This window comes from Pipra filicauda, unplaced genomic scaffold (assembly GCF_003945595.2).
Source record: "Pipra filicauda isolate LSUMZ 115617 unplaced genomic scaffold, ASM394559v2 scaffold202_size1376763_pilon, whole genome shotgun sequence".
Classification (NCBI taxonomy): domain Eukaryota; kingdom Metazoa; phylum Chordata; class Aves; order Passeriformes; family Pipridae; genus Pipra; species Pipra filicauda.
This window is the reverse complement of record NW_024104313.1, coordinates 835,148-857,637: the sequence shown is the minus strand read 5'-3', so window position 1 is coordinate 857,637 and position 22,490 is coordinate 835,148. Positions and strand designations below refer to the sequence as shown.

Sequence of the window (22,490 nt, the reverse complement as noted above, 5' to 3'; positions counted from 1 at the left end):
TACTTGTAAATAGCCTGTATTTACAGTAAAATGGTTCATATATAGATCTGTAAATTCAATACGTTCAAGCCAAACTTTTAATAAATTTTTTACATCGAATAAAATTAAATACGATTTTTTGACTAACATAATCTCTTACTGTCTTGATATTGCATTCAGGCATTATTGATACCTTATTTTTAATGTGTATTCATTACTACAATTAGTTAAATGTACATTTAAAAGAACTATTTTCAAGAAAAACACTGGGCCTCTGCAAGACACTAAATGAAATATATTTTAGTAAATTTAGTTTAACAAGCAGTCACATTCAAGGCAACAGTAATTTATTCTTCTGCACTTTGTCCTTATTATTCTGAGGGGCAAAAAAGACAACCCAAGATACACCTCAGTGCCTCACCACTAGTGTTTTGTCAGCAGAGCTGTTGGCACCATCTATTGCTGAGCATTCATGTATTTTTTCCATTATGTGCTTTTCAGTGGTGAAAATGTACTGTTTTACCTAAATTTTCTTATGCCCCATGCCTGCCTTTATCTGCATCTGAAATTTCTATACATTTATAGCAGAAATTGCCTGGCTAGGTGAAAGTAAAATGGTTCATCTTGTTAATTTTGAAATTCCTTACCTGTTTTGTTTGTCCCCAGTATGAGAGACATGGACCTGCTCAAGCAGGTCCAGAGGAAGGCTGTAAAGATTATCACAGGGCTGGATCACCTTCACTATGAGGACAGGCTGAGTTTGGGTTGCTCAGCCTGGAGAAGAGAAGGCTCTGTGGAGACCTTAGAGCATCTTCCAGTACTTAAAAGGGGCCTACAAGAAAGATGGAGAGTCTAGTGATTGTCAGGGAAGGCAGTGATGAGATGATGGGTAATGGCTTTAAACTGAAAGAGGATAGGTTTAGATTTGATATTAGGAAGAAATTCTTCACCGTGAGGATGGTGATGCACAGGAACAGGTTGCCCGGAGAAGGTGGAGACTCCCCATCCTTGGAAGTGTTCAAGACCAGGCTGGATGGGTCTTTGAGCAACCTGGTCTACTGAAAGGTGTCCCTGCCCATGGCAGGAGGGTTGGAACTGGATGATCTTTAATGCCTCTTTCCAACCCAAACCATTCTATGATTCTATGATCTTGGCATTATTACAGTGTTGTCTGAAAATACTTGAAACCAATAGAAAGTGTCTTAACCATTTCTAAGGAGAAATATTACTGTATGTTATGAATTACTGAACTGAAACAAATTACAGTTAATTTTTTGGCATCCCATATGATCCTGAAGGGCAGATGTTTGAAGAACAATTGTACTTACCTGGATTTTTAAAACAGTAGTATTTAAATAAAGGTGAGAGATTAGACTTGATATCAAGGAACACAAAGTGTAATGTACAATTTCAAAAAGCTGTTTATTGCACTTATCCATATCCAGAAGGGTATGTTCTGATAAAACCTTTTGGAGGAATCCAGTCAGTGACAGATACAGAGACTGTTATATATATATATAACAGATATAGAAACTCTGGCCACTGTGGATATGCACTGATAAAATGGTGAATAGCAGTACAGCAAGCAAGGTGGTGATGCTGTCGATATTTTCAGAAAGGTATTGTGGAGACATAGAGTTTAATACTTCAGTAGCACTTTCTATTTCCTAAGCCATAAATTGCATCTTTTGTGTGGAAACATGGAGCTCATTTTCAGTCATAGCCAATGAAAATTGTTGTAGAAATACGTTCTAAAAATTGTGTAATACTGAGATTGTTTGTTGATTTGAGAAGTTCTATTCCTTAGTTGCATGTTAGATAATAATTTCTGTTTAAATTACCTCTTTTGTTGTACAGGTTTACTTTGATTATATGCGAAGCTGGATCCAAATGCTGCAGCAGTTACCTCAAGCATCTCATAGTTTAAAAAATCTGTTGGAGGAAGAATGGAATTTCACCAAAGAAATAACTCCTTATATAAGAGGAGGTGAAGCTCAAGCTGGAAAACTGTTTTGGTAGGTTTTATTTAATTACTCTGATTATGGTGTTGATTTCTATCAGATAGGTATTCAAGTCAGCACTTGTTCGAGGTTCCCAGATTGGACTTCTTGAGGCCTCAGTAAGCAGCTGATAGTCTTTGTGAACTTATAGATTATTACAATGACTGTAGCTATAGGATGCAGTATGTGCAGGTGGCCTTGACTCTGGCTATAACAGAAATTACTGCTTCTATGGAAAGTCCTCATTCATGCTAGCCCTGTGCGCATAAAGTAACTGAGGGCCCCAAGACGCTGCTTGTTTCTGTAGGAGGACTTGGCAACACAGCTCTCTTGCATTAGACAGAGTAGGAAGAAGTTTAAGGTGCCATGTTACTGGAGTAAGACTCTGAAGTTCCCCCATTTCTGTTGCTACAGTGATATTGCAGGAATGCTGCTGAAATCTACGGGAATTTTTTTAGATTCTGGACTACAAGACAGTTGTGATGAATTTTGGGCCAGTGCCGATGACAGTACTGCATCAGATGAAATCAGGTATTAAGCCCTTCGGCTTAATAATAACAAACACACTTACTCATGTTTCTATACCTCTGACAGGTACATAATATATTTTACTTCTTAGAATACAAACTTTGTAAATGCAAAGCTCCATAGACTTTATTGCTGTATTTTTGTGTGCAGTATAATGAACTATCATTTTATTTGTTTGAAACGTAGTAACCTTCTCTTTAGTTGAGGGGATGAGAGATTGTTTATGTAATGATATTTAAATTAAGTTTTTTATTATCAAAAATATGCCTGCACAAGCTCAAATTATTTGTCAGTTGCTTGCAAATATTTATCTTCTCTATGCTTTATCTATTAACATATATGTAATAATTCTTATTTTCTAGTGGCTATATAAATGCAATATTATTTATTAAAACATTGTGACTTCATTTCTGCCAATGTTTCAGGAGGTCTGTTATAGAGACCAGCCGAGCACTGAAAGAGCTGTTCCATGAAGCTAGAGAAAGAGCCTCCAAAGCTCTTGGTTTTGCTAAAATGCTGAGGAAGGTAAGTTAACAGAGTGTCATCTTATTTATATGCTTTAAAGAAATTTAGTCTGAAATCATATTCTTTTGTTTTGTCATTACTTACAGGACCTTGAAATAGCAGCAGAGTTTGCATTGTCAGCCCCTGTGCGAGATCTTCTGAATGCACTGAAAACAAAAGAGTATGTGAAGGTAAATTCACATAGGTAATAAGGTTTAGAGGCATGAAAGTGAAGTGAGGATGCTAAGCAAAAATGTCAAAGGATATTGACATGATTTCTGTTTTTTAATGGGCCATCTCTCTCAACATGTAAAGTGTCATGAATTTAATATTGAATTGTGGTAGTCAAATTATTTTCTGTACTTGTGTTTGTGTGAGTGGGAATGCTAGTCTGTGTTTTGGGAAATCCATGTCTTAATTCCTTGTTTTCACAAATATTCTCTTTGTGACTGAGGAAAAACCTTTTTCCTTCAGTAGTACTTACTCATTTGTGAGAGAGGGAGTAATAACACTAAGTAGTGAGTGCTATGAAACAAATGCTTTCAAATTTATAAGGTAAATGGATACATGAGTAAATGAACATGTTTAAGTAGATAATCTGAGACTATGGACCTGTGTTTTGCTTCTGTAAAGCAAAAATATTATAGTGGAGATCTTCTCTAACAAGCTTCCTTGGGAGTACTAAGGACATGAGAAATGCATGGACCATATTCTGTTCCAAAATAACTGTTGCTAGAAAACTGTTGTACAGCAAAAGTAAGTTGAGCCCTTGGTGCTTGATATTTACCGCACAATAAATTTCCACATCTGTGGTGTTGCAAAATTCCTTAAAAATTCCTAGGTCAGCGAGTCTTTATTGTAGTTTGAATTTACGTAAGTCATTTGCTTCAGCAGATCAAATATATTTGGATCTGCTGTTCTTTTTTATCCTTCCATTCATTTAATATATGTGTAATTCCTGTTTGGGAAATAATGCTCTAACTTTTGCATGACAAAATTCTTGTTAGATTTATATAAACTTCGTCTAAGAATAGAAGTTTCTTCAAGGGGAGACCATCAAGTTCATAAGAGAGAAGTTCATAAAGCATTGTTAAGTACATGGATGAAACATATGGCTCAGCAGGGCCCTGGTCTGTGAATTGTGTAAGAATCAGAAAATGGCCAGGGAAATCAGTATATATTTACTTTTAAAAAATATTTTCCCCCAAGTATCAACTCTTGGCAGCTTTACGACACCATATTAATTTTGGTAGACCTTTCAGTTAAAATCGTGTCATTGTTCTTATGCACGTTTTGAAGAAAAAATTGAATCTCAAGTTTGAAACATCTGTGGGTTACATGATCTAGATAGGTTATTTGATTCTCAAGATTTATCCCTCTATGTGTATTAATTCTCCCATTTTTTCACCACTCAAAATGACACACATTTTGATGATGAACACTTTAAATATTGGCCCTCTAACATTATGTAGGGAGTTTAAATTTTTAACTATCTTTTTAGTCAGATACTCATTAGTTTTGGGAATCTAATTTAGCTTTCAGTAACAACCATCTAGTTTTTTGCATTGACCTATAGATAATAATGGTTTTAAAGTATGTTTGCCTAATGGTAGAAATATTGAGTCCAATATTTTGTCTTAGCTTGATGACATCACAGTCTGAAAAGAGAGAATTAAACTTCACTGTGAGTCAATTACCTCATGTCAGATCAAAGTATTGACTGTTTCACTGTTTTCAGTCTGTTTCTGATGCCTGACTTGGTTAAAGTATTGCTACCAATGTGACAGATATGATCAGAAGTAGTTTTTCAGTAGTATCAGTAGTATTTTATTAAAAGAGAACTCTCTTAGTGAACTTAATTAATCTAGCTTTCATTAACGCTAAAAGAGCAACTGATACTTTTTGAGACAGATTTTTGTTTACTCTTATCTTTTTTAGCCATTGAGAGATGTGTGGATTCCGAAGGAAATTTTTATTCTTTTAATATTGCAATCTCAAAAATGTGTGCATCATAAATCTTAAATTAGTGTTGACTAATTTACTTTTTAAAATGTGTATGTATTATACATATGTAGGCACAGATACATAGTATATGTGTGAAAATGGACTTTTTTGTAACAAGATTCCTTTAGAAAAATATGTAGAAGGATCAATTGAAGGTACAAGGAGAGATGTCACTAAAAATTGGTGATCTAGTGGATTGAAAAATAAATTATAAATTACATTGCATTTTAAATTTTAGTGCAAAAATGACTGGATGTGTTGTTTTAATATGCATATAGTACAGCTTTTTAGGATGGAAATTCTCACTGTTGCTTAAATACGATTACATATATCTATTTTATCTATTTTATGTATCAGAGAAGAGACTGAGAGATTTTAATTTTTTTTCTACAGATACAAATTCCTGGACTCGAGAATTTACAAGTATTTGTACCGGATAGTATTGCAGGGGAAAAATCTGTGATTTTGCAGCTCCTTAATGCAGCTGCTGGAAAGGATTGCTCCAAGGATTCAGATGAGCTTGCATATGAGGCCTATTTGCTTATGACCAAGCACAGTGACAAAGACCACGAATTAGATGACAGCTGGAGTGCATGGGAGGGTCAACCAGTCAAAGTAGTGCCACAGGTAGAAACTGTTGATACACTGCGCACTATGCAGGTGGGTTTGGTCTTTTTCCCCGCTGTTTGTGATCTCCAGACTTCTATGAATGCTTACCCTGTCAGATTAACTGCAGTAATATAAGTGAGGCATGTGTCCTTTCGTAGGTAATAAAGTTAAATTTAGGGATAGGATTGATTATAAATTGTGTTAAATGCAAATATTGATGGGATTGTAGCATTTCTGGGCAGGATTAATCTCTACAATGTGCATTTTTCAGGGTTGGACTTTATTATAAAGAGATACTTTCAGTATTTAGTTGGGTGTTCAGTATCAGAAGTGTGGATAAGACTTGAAAACTACCTTTTGTTAAGAAGTCACCAGTCTCCAAGAACACGTTGTGTTTGTGTGCTTTCCACATGCTGAGGTGTGAAACCAGTTACTTTTGATCTTGGTTGAATTGTGACATTTAATGTTAAGTTTCTGTGGAAGTTACTGGATGTTCAACAGTTCTGCAGGAAGAAATCTTTCCAGTCATACTTTCCTTCATCCCAAGCCAACAGTCGTTCCATGGCAGCGGTTCTGCAGCACTCTGGCAGCTGAGCCAGCTGCAGCTCCCTGCCCCTCCTATTCTCACATCCTTATGTTAAGCTAAGTGAATTTTCCTTTTGGTATGTCATGCAGTTCTGTGGATCCCTACCATAAATGGACTCTACTGTCCATGAAGAGAGTGACTTTCCATGTCACTGTGCATGGCCTTTAGCATTCAGAGAGCTCTAGCAATTACAGGCAGTTGAAAAAAATCACTCCTGTACATACTGCTGTTTTTAATGTGCAAGTATGTTACTTCTTCTTTGCCTGTTGTTCAAATGGAACAGTAAATCATACCCTTTGATTAAGTGCTTAGAAGTTCATTGGACTTCTAGCAAAGTTAGTATTTCTTTCAGAAAATGAAAACACCAGTAGATGAAATTTGGTTTGCAGATGGTATTCTGACATATTTAAGTGCACGTAAAACACTGTCTTTGTATGTATTTATATGTGTATAGCACTGTCATTAGTTTTTTTAAATCCAGGGTTGAAAGGTTAGGAAATAAGAAGTCTTTCAGACAGATTGTGTCCTGTGTTTAAAAAAAACCCCACGTTTTGATTGCAAACTAGAGAAGATGTAAGGTGTTATTTGAAAAATATTCATCAAATAAAAGAACGCCATCAACACTTGAAGAATTTTGAGCATGAAAATATTTGGAGATGAGGTATTGAAAATTGGGATGAAGTAGGTCCTGTTTTGTGAGTGACTTGTTGCAGATGCATTGTCTATAGCTTGAAATCAGCGGAGCTTAGTACATGACTCAGTGCTACAGCAAAGGCAGCACTATCTGGGACTGTGGTTTTATAGACTTCTGCAGTATCAGAGCTCTGGTTTCCAAACCCTTTTCTTACATATTGATAATTTTCAAAATTTGAGCAAATATTGTGTGTTAAATGTATGCCTTTCCCTGCTCAATAGTGGGCTTTTGTCCAGAAATATATCGCATTTCTTGGATAAAACCTGTTTTTGTGATGGTTGTTACTTCCATCTGCTTTGAGAAAATAAAATACTTTTGCTTAGCTGCCGCTTCTTTTGTGTATAACTAATCTGAAGATAATTTAATACAGTGGGTCCCAGATTTTTCCAGAAGTGAATAGGAGTATATTCCTCTTGAAAACTTGCTGTGGCATTTGCCCTGATGGGACTCTGCTCACAAGATGACAGTTTATTGGGTTTAGTTGCCAGCATCAAGCTTTTCTGTGTCTTCATGAATAAGTGACAAGAGAGGTCTTTGATATTTTAGAATTTAAAAATAACTGGTTGGAATCTGGTGATATGGGACACATTTTTATAGAGGCAGTTTTGTTTATAAGAACTAGTGGTGTCTTGTTCTTCTAGGTTGATAACCTCCTCCTTGTAGTCATTCAATCTGCCCACCTTGTGAGTCAGAGAAAAGCTTTCCAGCAGTCTATTGAAGGGCTCATAACTCTGCGCCAGGAACAGACATCTAGCCAACCAATCATCGCCAAAGCTCTACAACAGCTAAAGGTAAGCAATTTGAGATTATTAGTCAAAATTGATGGCCTTTGCTCACTGATAAGTAAAAAGTGGAAGAAGATTCAATTGCATATTCTGCAGTTGTAAGGTATGTGCCAATCCTTTGTGGACTTAACTTTCAGTACAATTTTCATTCTGTTTTTGCAAATGACTTGGGTGTGTTTTTGAGCTATATTAGTGTAGTCATTTCTGCACTTGGTAACTGGAAAACAAGTCCATAATGCAAACGAAATATTCATAGCAACAGAATGAATGCATCTTTTTATTAGAGCACAACTGAATTGAAAGAAAATGTGTGATTTTGTTAAAAAGAAATTCTGTCAAAATCAATGATCTGCAAGAAACAACTTTTCCCATATTTGAAGATGGTTGCTTTGGGATGTAAAAGTGGGTAGTCTGTTTATTTTCTCTTGGTTTTGGCTTGGGTTTTTCTGTTTCTCTTTATTTTGTGTATGACGGTTTGTTTTTTTGTTTGTTTGTTTGTGTTACATGAGGGTTTTCTTTGGTGGGTTTGGGGGTTGTTTGTTTGTACTCTGGAGGACCCAGAAAAGCAAAGATTTGTTAGGTTGAAGTGGCAGCCTGGAGTCCCTACATTCAGTAGAATCTGTGTCCATATACCAAGGTGAAAATAGAACTAAAGACTTGGTCACATTACAGATAGTAAAACTCATTTTCTCCTTTCACATCTGTCTGGTTTTGGTTGGATGTTTTTGTTTCATTTGGGGGTTTTTTGTTGGTTTCCCACTTGGCCTTTTGCTGTCTTTGTTTTTAAAGTTAATCTCATGCAAACAAACAAACTTTATTATAGTACTTAAGTTAAATATAAGACTTGCTTAATGCAACTGCTGGAAAGTGTTTATTTTTCCAAGATGAATGAATTCTTGTGGCATTAAAGTACATTTTCATTTAAAATAATGTAATTGTTAGATTCATGTTTGTCTTAGTCTTGTCAACTGGAGAATATCAATAACACTTTGCTCTCCATCCCTTTTTGTTGTTACTCAGAATGATGCATTACAGCTATGCAATAAGATAAGCAGTGCCATTGATAGAGTTGATCACATGTTCACATCTGAGTTTGATGCTGAAGTTGATGAATCAGAATCTGCCACTTTGCAGCAATACTACCGGGAAGCCATGATTCAGGGTTATAATTTTGGGTTTGAGGTAAGGAAACAAAAACTTAATGACATGTGTGTCTAGTAGTTTTGGTAAGAACCAGTTGAAATTTCTGGTTTTGCATTGGTACAAATAAGGTAATTAATAACTCTGTGGAAATACAAATAATTAATAGAACCAGATAATTATTTAGGTTGAAAAAGACCTTTAAGATAATCAATTTCAACCATTAACCCAGCACTACCGGGTCCACCACTAAACCATGTCTACATCTACACATCTTTCAAGTACCTCCAGGGATGGGGACTCAGCCACTTCCTTGGGCAGCCTGTTCTAATGCCTGACTGCTCTTTCAATGAAGAAGTTGTTCCTAATATCCAGTCTAAACCTGACACAATTTGAGGCTGCTTCCTCTTCTCCTAATGCTTGTTACTTGGGGAAGCAACCAACACCCACTTCACTACAGCCTCCTTTTAGGTAGTTGTAGAAAGCAGTAAGATCTTCACTGAGCCGCCTTTCTCCACCTAAGCAACCCCAGCTCCCTCAGCCACTTCTCTTAAGACCTGTGCTCCAGACCCTTCACCAGCTCCATTGCCCTTTTCCTTGAACACACTCCAGCACCTCGATGTCTTCCTTGTAGTGAGAGGCCCAGAACTAAGCACAGTATTCAAGGTGCAGTCTCACCAGTGCCAAGCCAAGTACAGAGGGACAATCACTGCCTTAGTCCTGCTGGCCACATGATTGCTGACAAATGCCAGGGTGCCATTGGCCGTCTGGGCACACTGCTGCTCACGTTCAGTGGCTGCTGACCACCACCTTTTTCGCTGAGCAGCTTTCCAGCTGCTCTCTCCCCTGGCTGTAGCACTGCATGGAGTTGTTGTGACCCAAGGGCAGGACCCAGCACTTGGCCTTGTTGAACCTCATACAGTTGGCCTTGGCCCAGCAATCCAGCTTGTCCAGATCCCTCTGCAGAGCCTTCCTACCCTCCAGCAGATCAGCACTCTTGTGAAAGTTAGTGTCGCCTGTGAACTTACTGAGGATGCGCTCAATCCCTTTGTCCAAATCATCGATAAAGATATTAAGCAGGACTGGCTGCAAAACTGAGCCCTGGGGGACATCACTAGTGACTGGATGCCCATTGAATGTAGCAACACCCACCACCATTCTCTGGGCCCCACTGTCCAGCCATTTTTTTATGCAGCGAGCAGTGCACCTGTCAACACCATGAGCCACCAGTTTCCCCAGGAGAAAATGTGGCACTGCAGAAAACTGATGTCAAAGGCTTTGCTAAAATCTAGGTAGATGACATCCACAGCCTTTCCCTGATCCACTAACTGGATTACCTTGTCATAGAAGGAGGTCAAGTCAGTCATGTAGGACCTGCCTTTCACAAACCCATGCTGGCTGGGCCTAATCACCTGGTTGTGTCCTGTACTTGTTTCATGATAGCACTCCAGATGATCTGCTCCATAACCTTCAGACCGACAAGTCTGTTGTTGCCTGGATCCTCCTTCCAGTCCTTCATGTACATGGGCCACACATTTGCTAATTTCTAGTCAACTATGACCTTCCAGTTTAGCAGAACATCATAAAAATATGGGTTGATTCAGAAGTCTTACATGAAAATAATTGGAAAACAACAGATGAATCTGTTAAATCTGATAAATATATTAAGTTAGCAATGCCTGGAACTCTAAAAAGCTTTTAAGAACTTGATGATTTCAGGTGTAGTCTTGTAGGCTCTGCTTCTTCACAGCGTTTTAGAGGAAATCAGAATCATTAAGGTTGGAAAAACCCTCCAAGATCATCAAGTCCAACCTTGGATTGAATGGCATCGTACCTGTTAAACCATATCGCACAGTGCTGCGTTTACTCATTTTCTGAATACTTCCAAGGACGGTCACTCCACCATTCTGTGGTGTAACTTGGCTTGTCACAGTTTTTCAGCCTAGAATAGCATAATAGTGTACTATGAGGCATTCTTTCAAAGTTTATGGTGGTTCCTTAATGCAGTGCATATAGCTTTTGAGTGCCTGCCTTAGAGTGCAAGCACTATGTTATGCTCAGATGCTTTTAGTGAACTATTTCACTATTTGTTTCCTATGCATATCGTAAAAGATTAAGATTTTATCATACCTTAACATACTTCTAGGGATAGTCTTATAAGAAACAGTATTTATTTGATTTTTTAAATGTACATGTATAACTATCCCCTAATGTTACCTGCAGTATAACTAAAAATAAACACTACTTTGCAGTTCAGTCTCTCATTACAGAACTGAGCGTTCATGTAGGATGTTTCTTCAATGATGTGTACACTATTAACCATCAACACTCGCCTGACATGCACAGAAGAATGCAGTATGGCTCAGTGCTGCCCCTCACTATAATATATTTTGTATCATATACATTTCTTGATTTTATTTTTTTCCTATAAATAAGCAACTGCTTGCATAAAATAATTTTCTTTAAGAATAGGATGTGATTTAACATACTATAGAGTTTTTTTAGCCTGCAAATACTCCAGTGGATATTGCAAACAGTACTTTTGTTCTTATTAATACGTGAAAAGTAATCTTTAGTTTCTTACAGTACCATAAAGAAGTTGTTCGTCTGATGTCTGGAGAATTCAGGCAGAAAATTGGAGACAAGTATATCAGCTTTGCCAGAAAATGGATGAATTATGTGCTAACAAAATGTGAGAGTGGCCGAGGCACTCGACCCAGGTAACAGCCAACTTGTTACTGCCATGGTAGTTTTTGGAAGAACTGAAGGCTTGGGCTCAAAGAGTTGGAGAAAATGGACTGACATCTGGCTGGTGGCCAGTCACTAGGGTGTTCCTCAGGGCTTAATTTTAGGGCCAGTTCTTTTCAGTGTTTTTATCAATGATCTGGACATAGGAGTTGAGTACGCACAAAATAAGTTTGCTAATGATACTAAATTAGGAGAGCCATTGGTTCCCTTGAGGGTATGGAGACCTTACAGAGAGAACTTAATAGATTATGAGTGCTAGACAATAACCAACAATAATTCAACAAGGATGAATGCCAGATTTTGCACCTGGGGTGCTGTAACCCTGGATGTACATACAGATCAGAGGCCAAGAGTTTGGAGTGCAGCCCTTCAGAAAGGAATCTGGGGGTTCTGGTTGATGGTAAACTTTGAGTCAGCAATGGGCCCTGGTGGCAAAAAGAGCCAGCCATATCCTGGGATGCCTTAGGCACGGTATAGCTAACGAGTTGGAAGGAGTAGTAGTACCACCATACCGCCATACTGCATTGGTGCAGCCTCACCTTGAGTACTGTGTGCATTTTTGGGCTCCCCAGTCTAAGAAGGACATAAAAATATTGCAATGTGTCTAAAGAAGGGCAACAAAGATGGTGAAAGGACTAGAAGGCAAGATGTAATTAGGAGTGCTTAAGGATACCAAGTTTGCTCAGCTTAGGGAGGAGGAGACTCAGTTGCTGTCTGCAGGTTCCTCATCTCTCTGCTGACAGGACTTGAGGAAATGGCTTAAAGCTCTGTTAGGGGAGGTTCAGATTGGGTATTAGGAAAAAGTTCTTCACTGAAGGAGTGGTCAAGCCCTGGAACAGGCTCCGCAGGGAAATGGTCATGGCCCCAGGCCTCTCAGTGTTCAAGAAACATTTGGACTATGCTCTTAAATATATGGTTTAAGTCTTATATTGCCTTGTGTGAAGTCAAAAGCTGGACTCTGATGATCCATGTGGATCTCTTCCAACTCAGGATATCCTATGATCTTATTGATATTTTGTCGATTGCAGCTGCTAATTCTGGTAGGTTTAAGAGGAATCAGTGGGGGAGAGCAAGTGGCTGAAGACACTCTAGCCAAGTTACTTACTTGTTTTACTTTACCAGTCTAGGACATGAAACCACTGATGCACAGTCACTGCTGATCAGATAGTTGGGAAATCTTTAGCATCCTTTCTGTCTTGTTTCAGAAAGGAGAATTTAGGCAGGGAATGTAGTGGTTTTGCTTGTTGCTCTGAAACATACTGGGGGTGAGTTGATGATACTGTTTCCTGAAGATAGCACACATATGGGTTGAGATATCTAGCATGGCCTGCCCACTTTATTTGACAGTGCCTTTGCTAAAATCAGACTTTATCTGTATGTAACTGGGTAAATGTATTAATACAAGTTAAAATCTTTACTGTTTATGTATTAGTCCAACTGTCATTTACTATTCTTGGTTGAAACTCTTATGATGGCTTTAGCTGAAGAAGACTTCATTTTCTGTCTTTTCTTTTTCTTTGAGATAGATGGGCAACTCAAGGTTTTGATTTTCTTCAAGCCATTGAGCCAGCATTTATTTCAGCTCTCCCAGAAGATGATTTCTTGGTATGGAAAAAGTTATTCTGCTTATGTTTATTTGTAAATGCTTGTAAAGCTATCAGTATATGTTTTCAGGGGTACTGTTTATAAAACAATGTCTGAATATAGATGCTGTTCTAAAAAAATTGCTCTTGTACATCACTGATGCTGATATCTCTTCAGCTGGTAAGATTCTAAAGAGAGTAGGTTTGTGACTGTTGTAATAATGTTTCAATTTTCTGACAAGTTACTGGTACTGTCTGGGGAGGCCACCTCTCTTTATGTCTTGGGAAAATTGGTAGCAGCTTTTCTACAGTGTTAGAATTTGTAGTTGTCATAATGAAGTTCTAAATGTAAGGTTCTGAGGCTTAGTTAACACCCAGAGTTCATCTATGGGTATGAATACAAAATCACAATTGTTTAAAGATGTTTCTTCAAATTATTCCAACGTGAAACTGACTTTAGCGCATCTTTTGTTTATACTGTGAAAAAAATAATATACTATAACTGGCTTTTTTGTGTGCTCTGCCTTCCTCCTTTTCCTGTGGAAATAAAATTCTGAGAATTTATTTCTCTGATCTTGGTATAGTACTACAGATAAGTGAAAGCACAGTTGCCACAAAATAGCAGAATGTGAATGTCAGCACCTCTGATTTTTATTAATTTCAAGATGTGTTATGAAATGCCAACCACAATAATCTTGTGTAATACAGAAATTATGTAGTTCAGTAATTTCTCACATGTATTTTTATCAGGAACTCTCTAGTAAGTTTTTTGTTAGCCCTCTGTGTGTGTTGCTGAGTGAGGGTTGTCTGTCTTGATGAGAAAGTTAAGCCTGTGTTTGGAATACACAGATACTTTGTCTTTAGGAAGTAGCCCTTCAACTTTTTTTCTTTGACACAGTTTTTAAAACAGACTTTGAACAAGTGGTAGAGAAAGGGGGAACCCAATACCTTAACTGCATTTTTGAACTTTTTCTTTCTTAATTTCCAAAACTGAAATACAGTTAATCACTTGAGGTCACTTTGATTAATCTGTATAGCACAGATTAATCTATTTCACCTAATCTATTAATCCATTTCACCTAGAAATGGCAATGTCAGTCCTAACCTCTTACTGAGAGATTATCTATCTATCTATCTTATCAGATAATACCTGGTGCCTTGGAAGAATGATGATCTAGATTTAAACTCTACATTTCAAGATGATATTCTAGCTCAGTCTGGGTTGGTAAAATATGCCAGACCCAAGCTAAACACTTTTTTAGTTCTTGGTTTTGTTAGTCTAGCTTCAAATTCCTGATCTTCACTAAGTTTTTGAATTTCTGGAAGAAATCTTGACTAGTCTGAGTGACTGACATATACGAGTGGGCTTCATAGCAGCTCTAGCAAAGAACATAATTTTACTACCTTATTGGGAAAACAAATTATATCTCTGGTGTTCTGACAAGTAAATTGAACAGAGGAAGATTTAATAACTTGTCCAGGGTTACATACACAGTGGATAGTACACCTAATAATTAAGCTCAGATTGCCTGAGCACCAGTTCCATGATTTTAACTATTAAAATCCCTTTCATGAAAGTTTTGCTAGCTTCATGGGTACATAAGAAAATTGGATTTCTTTTAATATGTAGGGCTTCATATTTGTTGTTTTACAGACTTTGATCTTATGATTCAGACCATCAAACTCACCTAATTTTTTTAGGTGTCTTCCTGGGGTGGGGAGAGGGGGAGGGCAGAAAAGGTTGTTACAGCTTTTTCCAGCAAGCTTGATTTTAAATTTATTAACAATGGATATTTTTAAGTTCCACTAGCTTTACATTATGAAATGTTCTTTATGATATGTCATTGTTCGGTTCTTATGTAATTTTGACAAGGACAAAAGGCAAGACAAAACTAAGACTTCCTAGCTTAAAAAGACAATCAAGTCAAAACCCTAATGCTGATCCAAAAGTTTAGTATAATAGGTAGAATACAAGGGTGCTTACTTGACAAATTACATACTAACTGATGTAATTTTATTACTGTTAGCTTTACCATATGACTATCAACCCTCTTGTAACAAAACATCACAACGTTTTGTTTGTTTTTTCTAGAGTTTACAAGCTCTGATGAATGAGTGTATTGGCCATGTTATTGGAAAACCTCACAGTCCCGTTACAGGTTTGTACCTTGGTAAGGCAGAAGTTACTGACATTTGTTCTGGAGCTTTGCTGCTGCTGTTACAGAATTTTGATTGTAAAGTACTTTTGAAACGTTAGAAATACCAATAAAAGTATACTTAATCTTTTTGTGATTGTTCATGTGAAACCATTATTGCCTGACTGGTGGTTTTACTCTGGAAATTTCAAGGCTTTACAAATGCTTTCCTCTGATTTTATCCTTGAATTTATGTGAAGTCTTCCAAATCTTCTGGGAAGGGGCTGTGATTTTTAAAGGTTGGGTAAAGTGATTATAACTTTACTTTCATGTAAATGCCTTTAAGAAGGCATTTACAGCTCCTTCTCCTAAACTTTCATTGTGGCACTGTAGGTATTTACATTTTTGATGGACTTTATATCATTGAGGTACAAATGAGTTATATGGGGGTTTGTTGATAGAGCTGTGTGAAATAGTTCTTCAATATAAAGTTTGTCATGGTGTAAAATATATCTTTATAGATATAAATGTTGATTTCATTAGAGCGAAATCAACATATTTGATTGTGTATCTTGAGTAAAGAATATTTCCTCAGCTATTCTTCCCTTTTACACAACTTTCTCAGTACTTTTTCTCCTCTCAACTCCATTGACTGGTTTACTTTTCAAAATACCATGTCATCTTTTCTTCTTTCTCCTGATACCCACTTCCTGGGCAGGCTTGATGACAGAAGATGTGAAGGGAGGGTAATTTGACTCTGGCAAGAGGAGGTTTTTCAGTTTTGATATAATCTCTATGAGAAAGCCTTATAGCTGAGAAACCTTTGGCAATAAAAGTCAGTCTAGTCCTCTGGAAAGAAGCATAGTCTAAAATAAAATGTATCCAAATTCTGTACTGTGATGTAAAACCTGTACATTCACTTTTGATACTGTTGTTGAGAGGGAGGCCCATTTTAGGTGAATGACTAGCATGATGATGCCAAAGTATTGAAACTCTTATAAATGCTACTGCAGACACAGCAGATCACACAAAACTCAATTGCTTAACAGCTTTTGTCTCAGAGGCACAGGGATGACATGGATGGTGCAGACTTGAACAGCAGTCCAAAACTTTTAATACATGTGAAATAAACATAGCTAAACATAAACTGTATTCTGGCTGTAGATATTGCAGATACCCATTTCTATCTCGCGATGAGGAGAAAAATAAGACTTTCGAGTTCCATTTGCATAACATGTTGAGGGACTGAAACCCATTGTGATCTTTACCTCTTTTTCCAAAGCTGAGGATCCACTTGTGTTCACACTACTGCCTCTGGGCACATAACTGGGTATTGCCTTGTGTTTTATCCTGTCTTTTGCTTTGTGAAACAGCCTATGTCCACCTAGGGGGGGTTAGGTTCTGCCTTCTGGGTCTTCCACTAGTATATTTGTGAATTATAACAGGACGACCAACACCTGGCCCTGGCATCTTTTACTTGTCCTAGTAATGCAAACAAGGCAGAAACTCAGCTCACTGAGATGAACCTAGCCTGACAGAAAGTACTGACTCATGGTTTGATCAGCTATCTTGTGATGTGACTGGTGCAATATTTTTTCTGACTACTAAAAGAGGAGTTGAGGGAAGAGACTGCAGACTGCTGTTAGAGGCACTGAATGAGCTAGGCATGAGGATAATTTAGGTTTTATCCTGTCCCTTTGTAACACTTCCTTGGGGCAGACTGTCATGGAGGGTATTAGTATGGGTAAAACTGTCATATGTGTTTTTTTTCCCCAGCTCATTTTGCTTTCCATTATTGTCTGAGAAAGCTAATTCTGATGCAAAGGAAACATAATGATGCTGTTTGGTTTTTTAAATTATTACTTGGTTTGTTCATATTTATTTTGCAATAAGATAACAAATTACGTTTAACTTGTGAAGTTAAAATAATGAAGTTGTAGTTTTAGTGAAGTATGTACACATTTCCTAGTTGCTAGTTTTTAATTACTGGAGAATTTTCATTATTTTATGGATGAGTTAAAGGATACGATGATATGAAAAGTATTAATACATCCAACTGATTTAATTAAAATTGGAATAATTTGTATTTTTCTTAAAGGATAAGAAAAAATGTGCCAGTTCACACTTAATTCTGTAAAATAGGAATTTGTTTTAATTTTGTGTCTTGAAATGGCCCTAGCAGAGTTTTTCTGACATCTGAGTAAATTTGATCCATTTTTATGTTTGCAGCTGTTCATCGAAATAGTCCCCGTCCTGTAAAAGTGCCTCGGTGCCATAGTGATCCACCAAATCCTCATCTTATCATCCCCACACCTGAAGGCTTCAGGTACTTAGCATTAATACAGCATTCAAACTGGTTTGTCCCCTCTTGGCTATGCTGACTGTCAGTAAGTGGAATGCCTTTTCTTTCCTGTTGAGGGCAAAGGAAATAGAAAAAATTAGCATGTAAGTGATCTGAACTTTATCGATGTACTTTTAAGGACAATATAGTTTCTTTTTCTTGATGCTTGCCCACCCCCTTTTTATTGGTGCATGCTTTCTCACTTTGAAGTCATTCTTATCCCCTTTGTATTTCCTGAAAACAATGTTTCAATGTAAAAAGCTGTAATTCAGTGAAAACTGCTCATTAGCAAGACTTTTATTTCCTCCCCCACTTTGAATATCTGTATAACTGCCCCGTGACAGTGCTTTCTGTAGTTTAGCATACACAGAAGTTAAAAACATAGCATTCTGAAATATGGTGGCATTTCTGCGTCATTACCAACCTGCTGTGAATAAGCTTAAAACAATGGATCTTTTCTCTTCCTTTGAAAGAGTTGGCATGAGAATTAATGCAAAAACAGTTTTAAAAAATTTCAAAATAAACATTGCCATGCATAATTTTACACACACAGCCTTATTTTTCAAGAAGATAAGAACAGTGACAAAGTCTACACTGATTATTTTTTTTTTTTTTGGAAGTCACTTAGCTGTTGGCAGAAACTACTACCGCTCTAAAGATTGGAAATTTTTATTTTGAGGATTATTATTACTGTGCGTATTGGCAGCTCATGAAGCCTCTGAGACGCAGAATTATTTGGCGTAGTTCTTTACGTACTGAAGAACTTTTAACACAGGCATCATTATACAAACTTTCAACTCCAAACATTTTTTTTTTTTTTAACTGTTTCCTGAAGTTTTCCTTCTTGCCACAGCACACGGAGTGTCCCTTGTGACGCGCGGAACCATTGCGGTGTTGCTGTCAGTCGCCCCGCTCCCGTCGGTAGCGACTCAGCCCAACCCAAACCTGTCAGCAGTGCAAATGATACCAGGTAGCTCCGCTCCGTGATGTAGCAGTCTCATCCTACATACATCACCCATGTAACTGTCTTCACATACTTGCATCCTAGTAGATCATTTGCACTCTCATCATGTCTTCCACTGGCTCCTTCATTCATGTTTGACTTGAGCAAAATCATGTGTCTTGGAAATCGATGATAAGACCACTTTCAGATTAAAAATGTCTGAACAAGGTGGTAGTTAAAAGCATGCAATTCTGATGTAAATTACAAATTTGCTCAGTAAAAATGTCTATGAAATGAACATATGCCAGTCAGCTCATTGGTATAACTTTACTAAATAATTAATATTGATAACTAACACTTAGAATCATAGAATCACTAAGATAACTGTAAGATACTGATAAGCCCAAGGATTTTCAATTTTTTTTCATGTTAGCTAATAGTTTTGGTATTGTTGTTGTCTGCCATAAATATTTTGAAACATAATGTAGTGGCAAATGCAAAATTAAACACATGAGATTTCAGAAGGATTTTTTTTCTTTTTAAATAATTTCTTGCTACACCTCTGGCTTCTTAGGGTGGTACAGAATAAATATGAAAGAAACCATTCCTGTATCAGGATATGCCCACTCCTGTATTGTCACAAGTGACTTTTTTTTTTGACAAACCTGTCTTTCTTGAGTTTTGACCTTCAGTTTGGCTGTTATAGTTGGTATTTCTTCTTCCCATACCACAGTCAGACCATTGACATGCCTCCCAATTTTACTCTTTTTTTCCCCCTGCACGCTCCCCCTCCCCCTGACTCTGAAAATCCTACTCTTCACACAGTGATATTGTCTTAGGATTTATAAATAGCTTTTTAGATTCTTATTTCTGCTGCAGAGTACCAATAGTTCCTTTGGACAGAGATTCATATGAATAAAGACACATATCTGACTGTATCACACAGCTGTAGAGAAAAGAAAACAAGTAGTGAAGGAACAACACATTGATGGTGACTGTCAGGAAAACGTCATAGTTTGCTTTGTTACCAGATGCACAGCAGAAGCATGCATTAAGCTGTGAAGAAGGAAGGAAGTCATCACTTTTTATATACAATCTTTCCTTCAAGTTTATTTTTATTCTAAGATATGACTTGCACCCTACAGTAGCCTCTAGATGTACAGCTTGTGCGTCCAAGCTTTTTTTTTTTTTTTGAATATATATCCTGAATTTTTGTCATTCAAACTACATACTTTTGTTACCTATCTTTCATGCTTCTGCTTTAAGCTCCCTGTTGAAAAAGACAGAGTAGGCAGTAGTCTGCAGCATTTGAATACCCCTTTCAAATAAGTAACATTCTAGAGAATTTTCACTGAGGGGTTCTGGCAGCTTAATAAGCTGACAGTGTGATGGTTAATTGGTGTTTATGATTTTGACGTTGCAGAACTTGTTCACTTGATAGTTAAGCTAGTCTTTACACAACATATAAAAGGGATATTTTTTCTAGGCTGTGTACAGCACTTTGATCCAAGGCATATTTTTAAAGTTAGTTAATTTTTCAAAGGGAGGTAGGAAGCTAGTTTTTAATAGTTGTAGGCCTTGTTGTGATTTTATACCACTCAATGTAACTGTCATGTTTATAATTTGACACACTTGAATATGATGGTATATTCTTTTAATGTTTTCTGCGTTTGTCCTACACAAATATTGATAAAAATGTAAAGGTTGGCATTTTGACATTTTCTTGTAGTTCTAGAAAATAGTGATTAAGAAGGAAAGAAATGAGAATTCTGCCTCTTAGTTCCAGTCAAATGCATATTGCTTTCATGGGCTGTAACATGAAAGTTGCTGTGAATGCAGCATTTTAGTCAAATTGTCTAGGCCTGTTTTTTAAAGACTTGTATTTTTCTTAGAGCTCTCAGATTTTACTTTTCTGATGGTTGTTCATAAAATATCCCATGGTTTTATGTTTTGGTGTTTTTGGGGGTTTTTTTTTATGCACTGTCTGGATTTTTAAATAATGTTTAGTACCCTGTATGTGCTAGGAAGAATTTGAAGAAAAAAAACTACTAAAGCAGAGACAGAGTTTTGGAGGGTGTTGGGGACTTTCAGGGGTTTTGTTTATTGAGGAAGGCAAAATACTACAACATAATACATTTCTAGCATTTTTTATTTTAGTATGGTTGAAAGAAAGTTGCAGACTTTAACACATTGCAGTGTTAGTTATGGATTTCATTTATTTGTGCTCCAAAAGAGAAATGGAATCTTTCGGATCAAGAAAGCTTTTTGTGGTTTTATATGCAAGGTGTGGAGTCCAGCTGCTGGAATAGCACAAAGACAAACTTTGTACACTTTCCAGAAACTCTTTAGACATTTAGGACATGATTATTAGCAATAAATATCTATAAAAACTGGAATCTAGGAACTTTGTAGATGAATTGTACTAGGCAGTGCATAGTGCACAAATGCCACCATAGTTCTGGTGAAGTTTTACTTAACAAAAAAAAAAAATCGATTTAAGATAAGTAGAAATCAAAATCCAGGGCAGTGATACATTGTTTACATTGAGCTTTCTGGTGTTTATACATTTACACTATGTTCATGCTAATAACCTGATTAATTTCTGAACTAGCTGGGGTTATTATTCATAATTTTATTATTTATCCAGGCCTGAAAACAAAATTTATCAAGTGTTCTTCTCTTTTACTATACTTTTTGCCTATTAATGTCCATAACTGGACACAAACAATAAAAGATCTCGGTGATTAAGATAGGCTTGAAATGGGTTTTAGTCAGCTGCATTCAAAGCCGTGATACTTAAGGTCCTCTGTTCAGCTGCTGACTCATTTTAGAGGTGGTTTAGCTTTGCTTGTTTTTAAGCATTTTGTCATCAGAAATTGTTGCTCTGTATGTGCTGAAAACCACCTTATCCTTCTTGCTGATTAAACCCTCAACTTCCTGAAGAATGAGGATTTTTCACTAGTTCAGTTTCAGTTCCTGCTCAAACTTATAAAATGTAGTTGGGCAGTAGTAGGGAGTGCAAAGCAAACATCATATGGAGAACATTTGCATAGGAATAGTGTCTTCAGTTTTGGCTTCTGTTCTCAAGATTGTCTTCTCTCTTTTTTTTTTTTTTTTAAATTGTTCTTATGCGATACTCAGATACAATTCGGAAGCAGCTTATAGGACTGTAGGGAAGTCCTCTCATAGGTGTGTGCACTTTGTGATGCCAGATATTTTTAATCTTTTTATAGTTGTTAGCTTTCATTGAAGGATTTAACAATGTTGCCCACTTTACAGTAACATTTAGCTCATACCTCTAAAGCATTATATTTAAGGAGGCATCAGTCACAATTCTTCCCCATCATACTTTAAAAATTGAAAGGGAGCCTTGTCCAAAAGGGAGTTATGGTAGAAAGACTTTCACAAGGAATTTATATCTCTAAAACCTGAGTGTATTGATCAAATTCTGGGGCTGGAGAAAGGTGCCTGAAGATCTGAGGATCTAAGTCTCATTTCTCTCACTATTGTTTTCTTTTCTGTTCATGCTTATTCATCTGGCTCTTATTCTGAGGCATCTGATTCTGCTCTGTGCTGTCTGGAAGTACAAGGGCCTCCAAGCAGTCAAGCTGCTGTCATTTTAAGTGTCCTTCCTGCCAACCAGCTTGTCTCTTCCCATTAGTTTTGCCTTAGTCACTATGGAGTATGACTGTATTTGCAGTGCAGTAGGCACATATGAATTCATCTGATAATGTGCCTCACATTAGCACTCAGCTGAATCACTTCTGATTGTATTGCCAAACCTGGCACAAGCTGCATCCTGCAACAGCTGTCTTAGTAGTAGATTACAAGGCATGAAAATGGATTCTGTTGCTATGGGCAAGGACAGCTTGAAGTAGTTTATGCTTTGGAAACTTAAGGCTTTTTCACAG

General features: G+C 37.0%; 1 protein-coding gene across 5 annotated transcripts in view; it reads left to right on the top strand.

Moving 5' to 3' along the window:
• MAP3K4 (mitogen-activated protein kinase kinase kinase 4) overlaps positions 1-22,490 on the top strand; it is a 68,012-nt gene that overhangs the window by 28,598 nt on the left and 16,924 nt on the right. The window contains exons 6-17 of one of the 5 annotated variants that reach the window (XM_027729497.2): positions 1,837-1,994; positions 2,394-2,510; positions 2,933-3,032; positions 3,119-3,202; positions 5,409-5,675; positions 7,546-7,695; positions 8,710-8,871; positions 11,416-11,549; positions 13,104-13,182; positions 15,253-15,319; positions 17,525-17,621; positions 18,490-18,606. In XM_027729497.2, coding sequence (XP_027585298.1) covers positions 1,837-1,994; positions 2,394-2,510; positions 2,933-3,032; positions 3,119-3,202; positions 5,409-5,675; positions 7,546-7,695; positions 8,710-8,871; positions 11,416-11,549; positions 13,104-13,182; positions 15,253-15,319; positions 17,525-17,621; positions 18,490-18,606 — 1,532 coding nt within the window. Of the gene's footprint in view, positions 1-1,836; positions 1,995-2,393; positions 2,511-2,932; positions 3,033-3,118; positions 3,203-5,408; positions 5,676-7,545; positions 7,696-8,709; positions 8,872-11,415; positions 11,550-13,103; positions 13,183-15,252; positions 15,332-17,524; positions 17,622-18,471; positions 18,607-22,490 lie in introns of all 5 variants that reach the window. The other 4 variants (XM_039380804.1, XM_027729496.2, XM_027729499.2 and 1 more) reach the window with 4 other exon arrangements.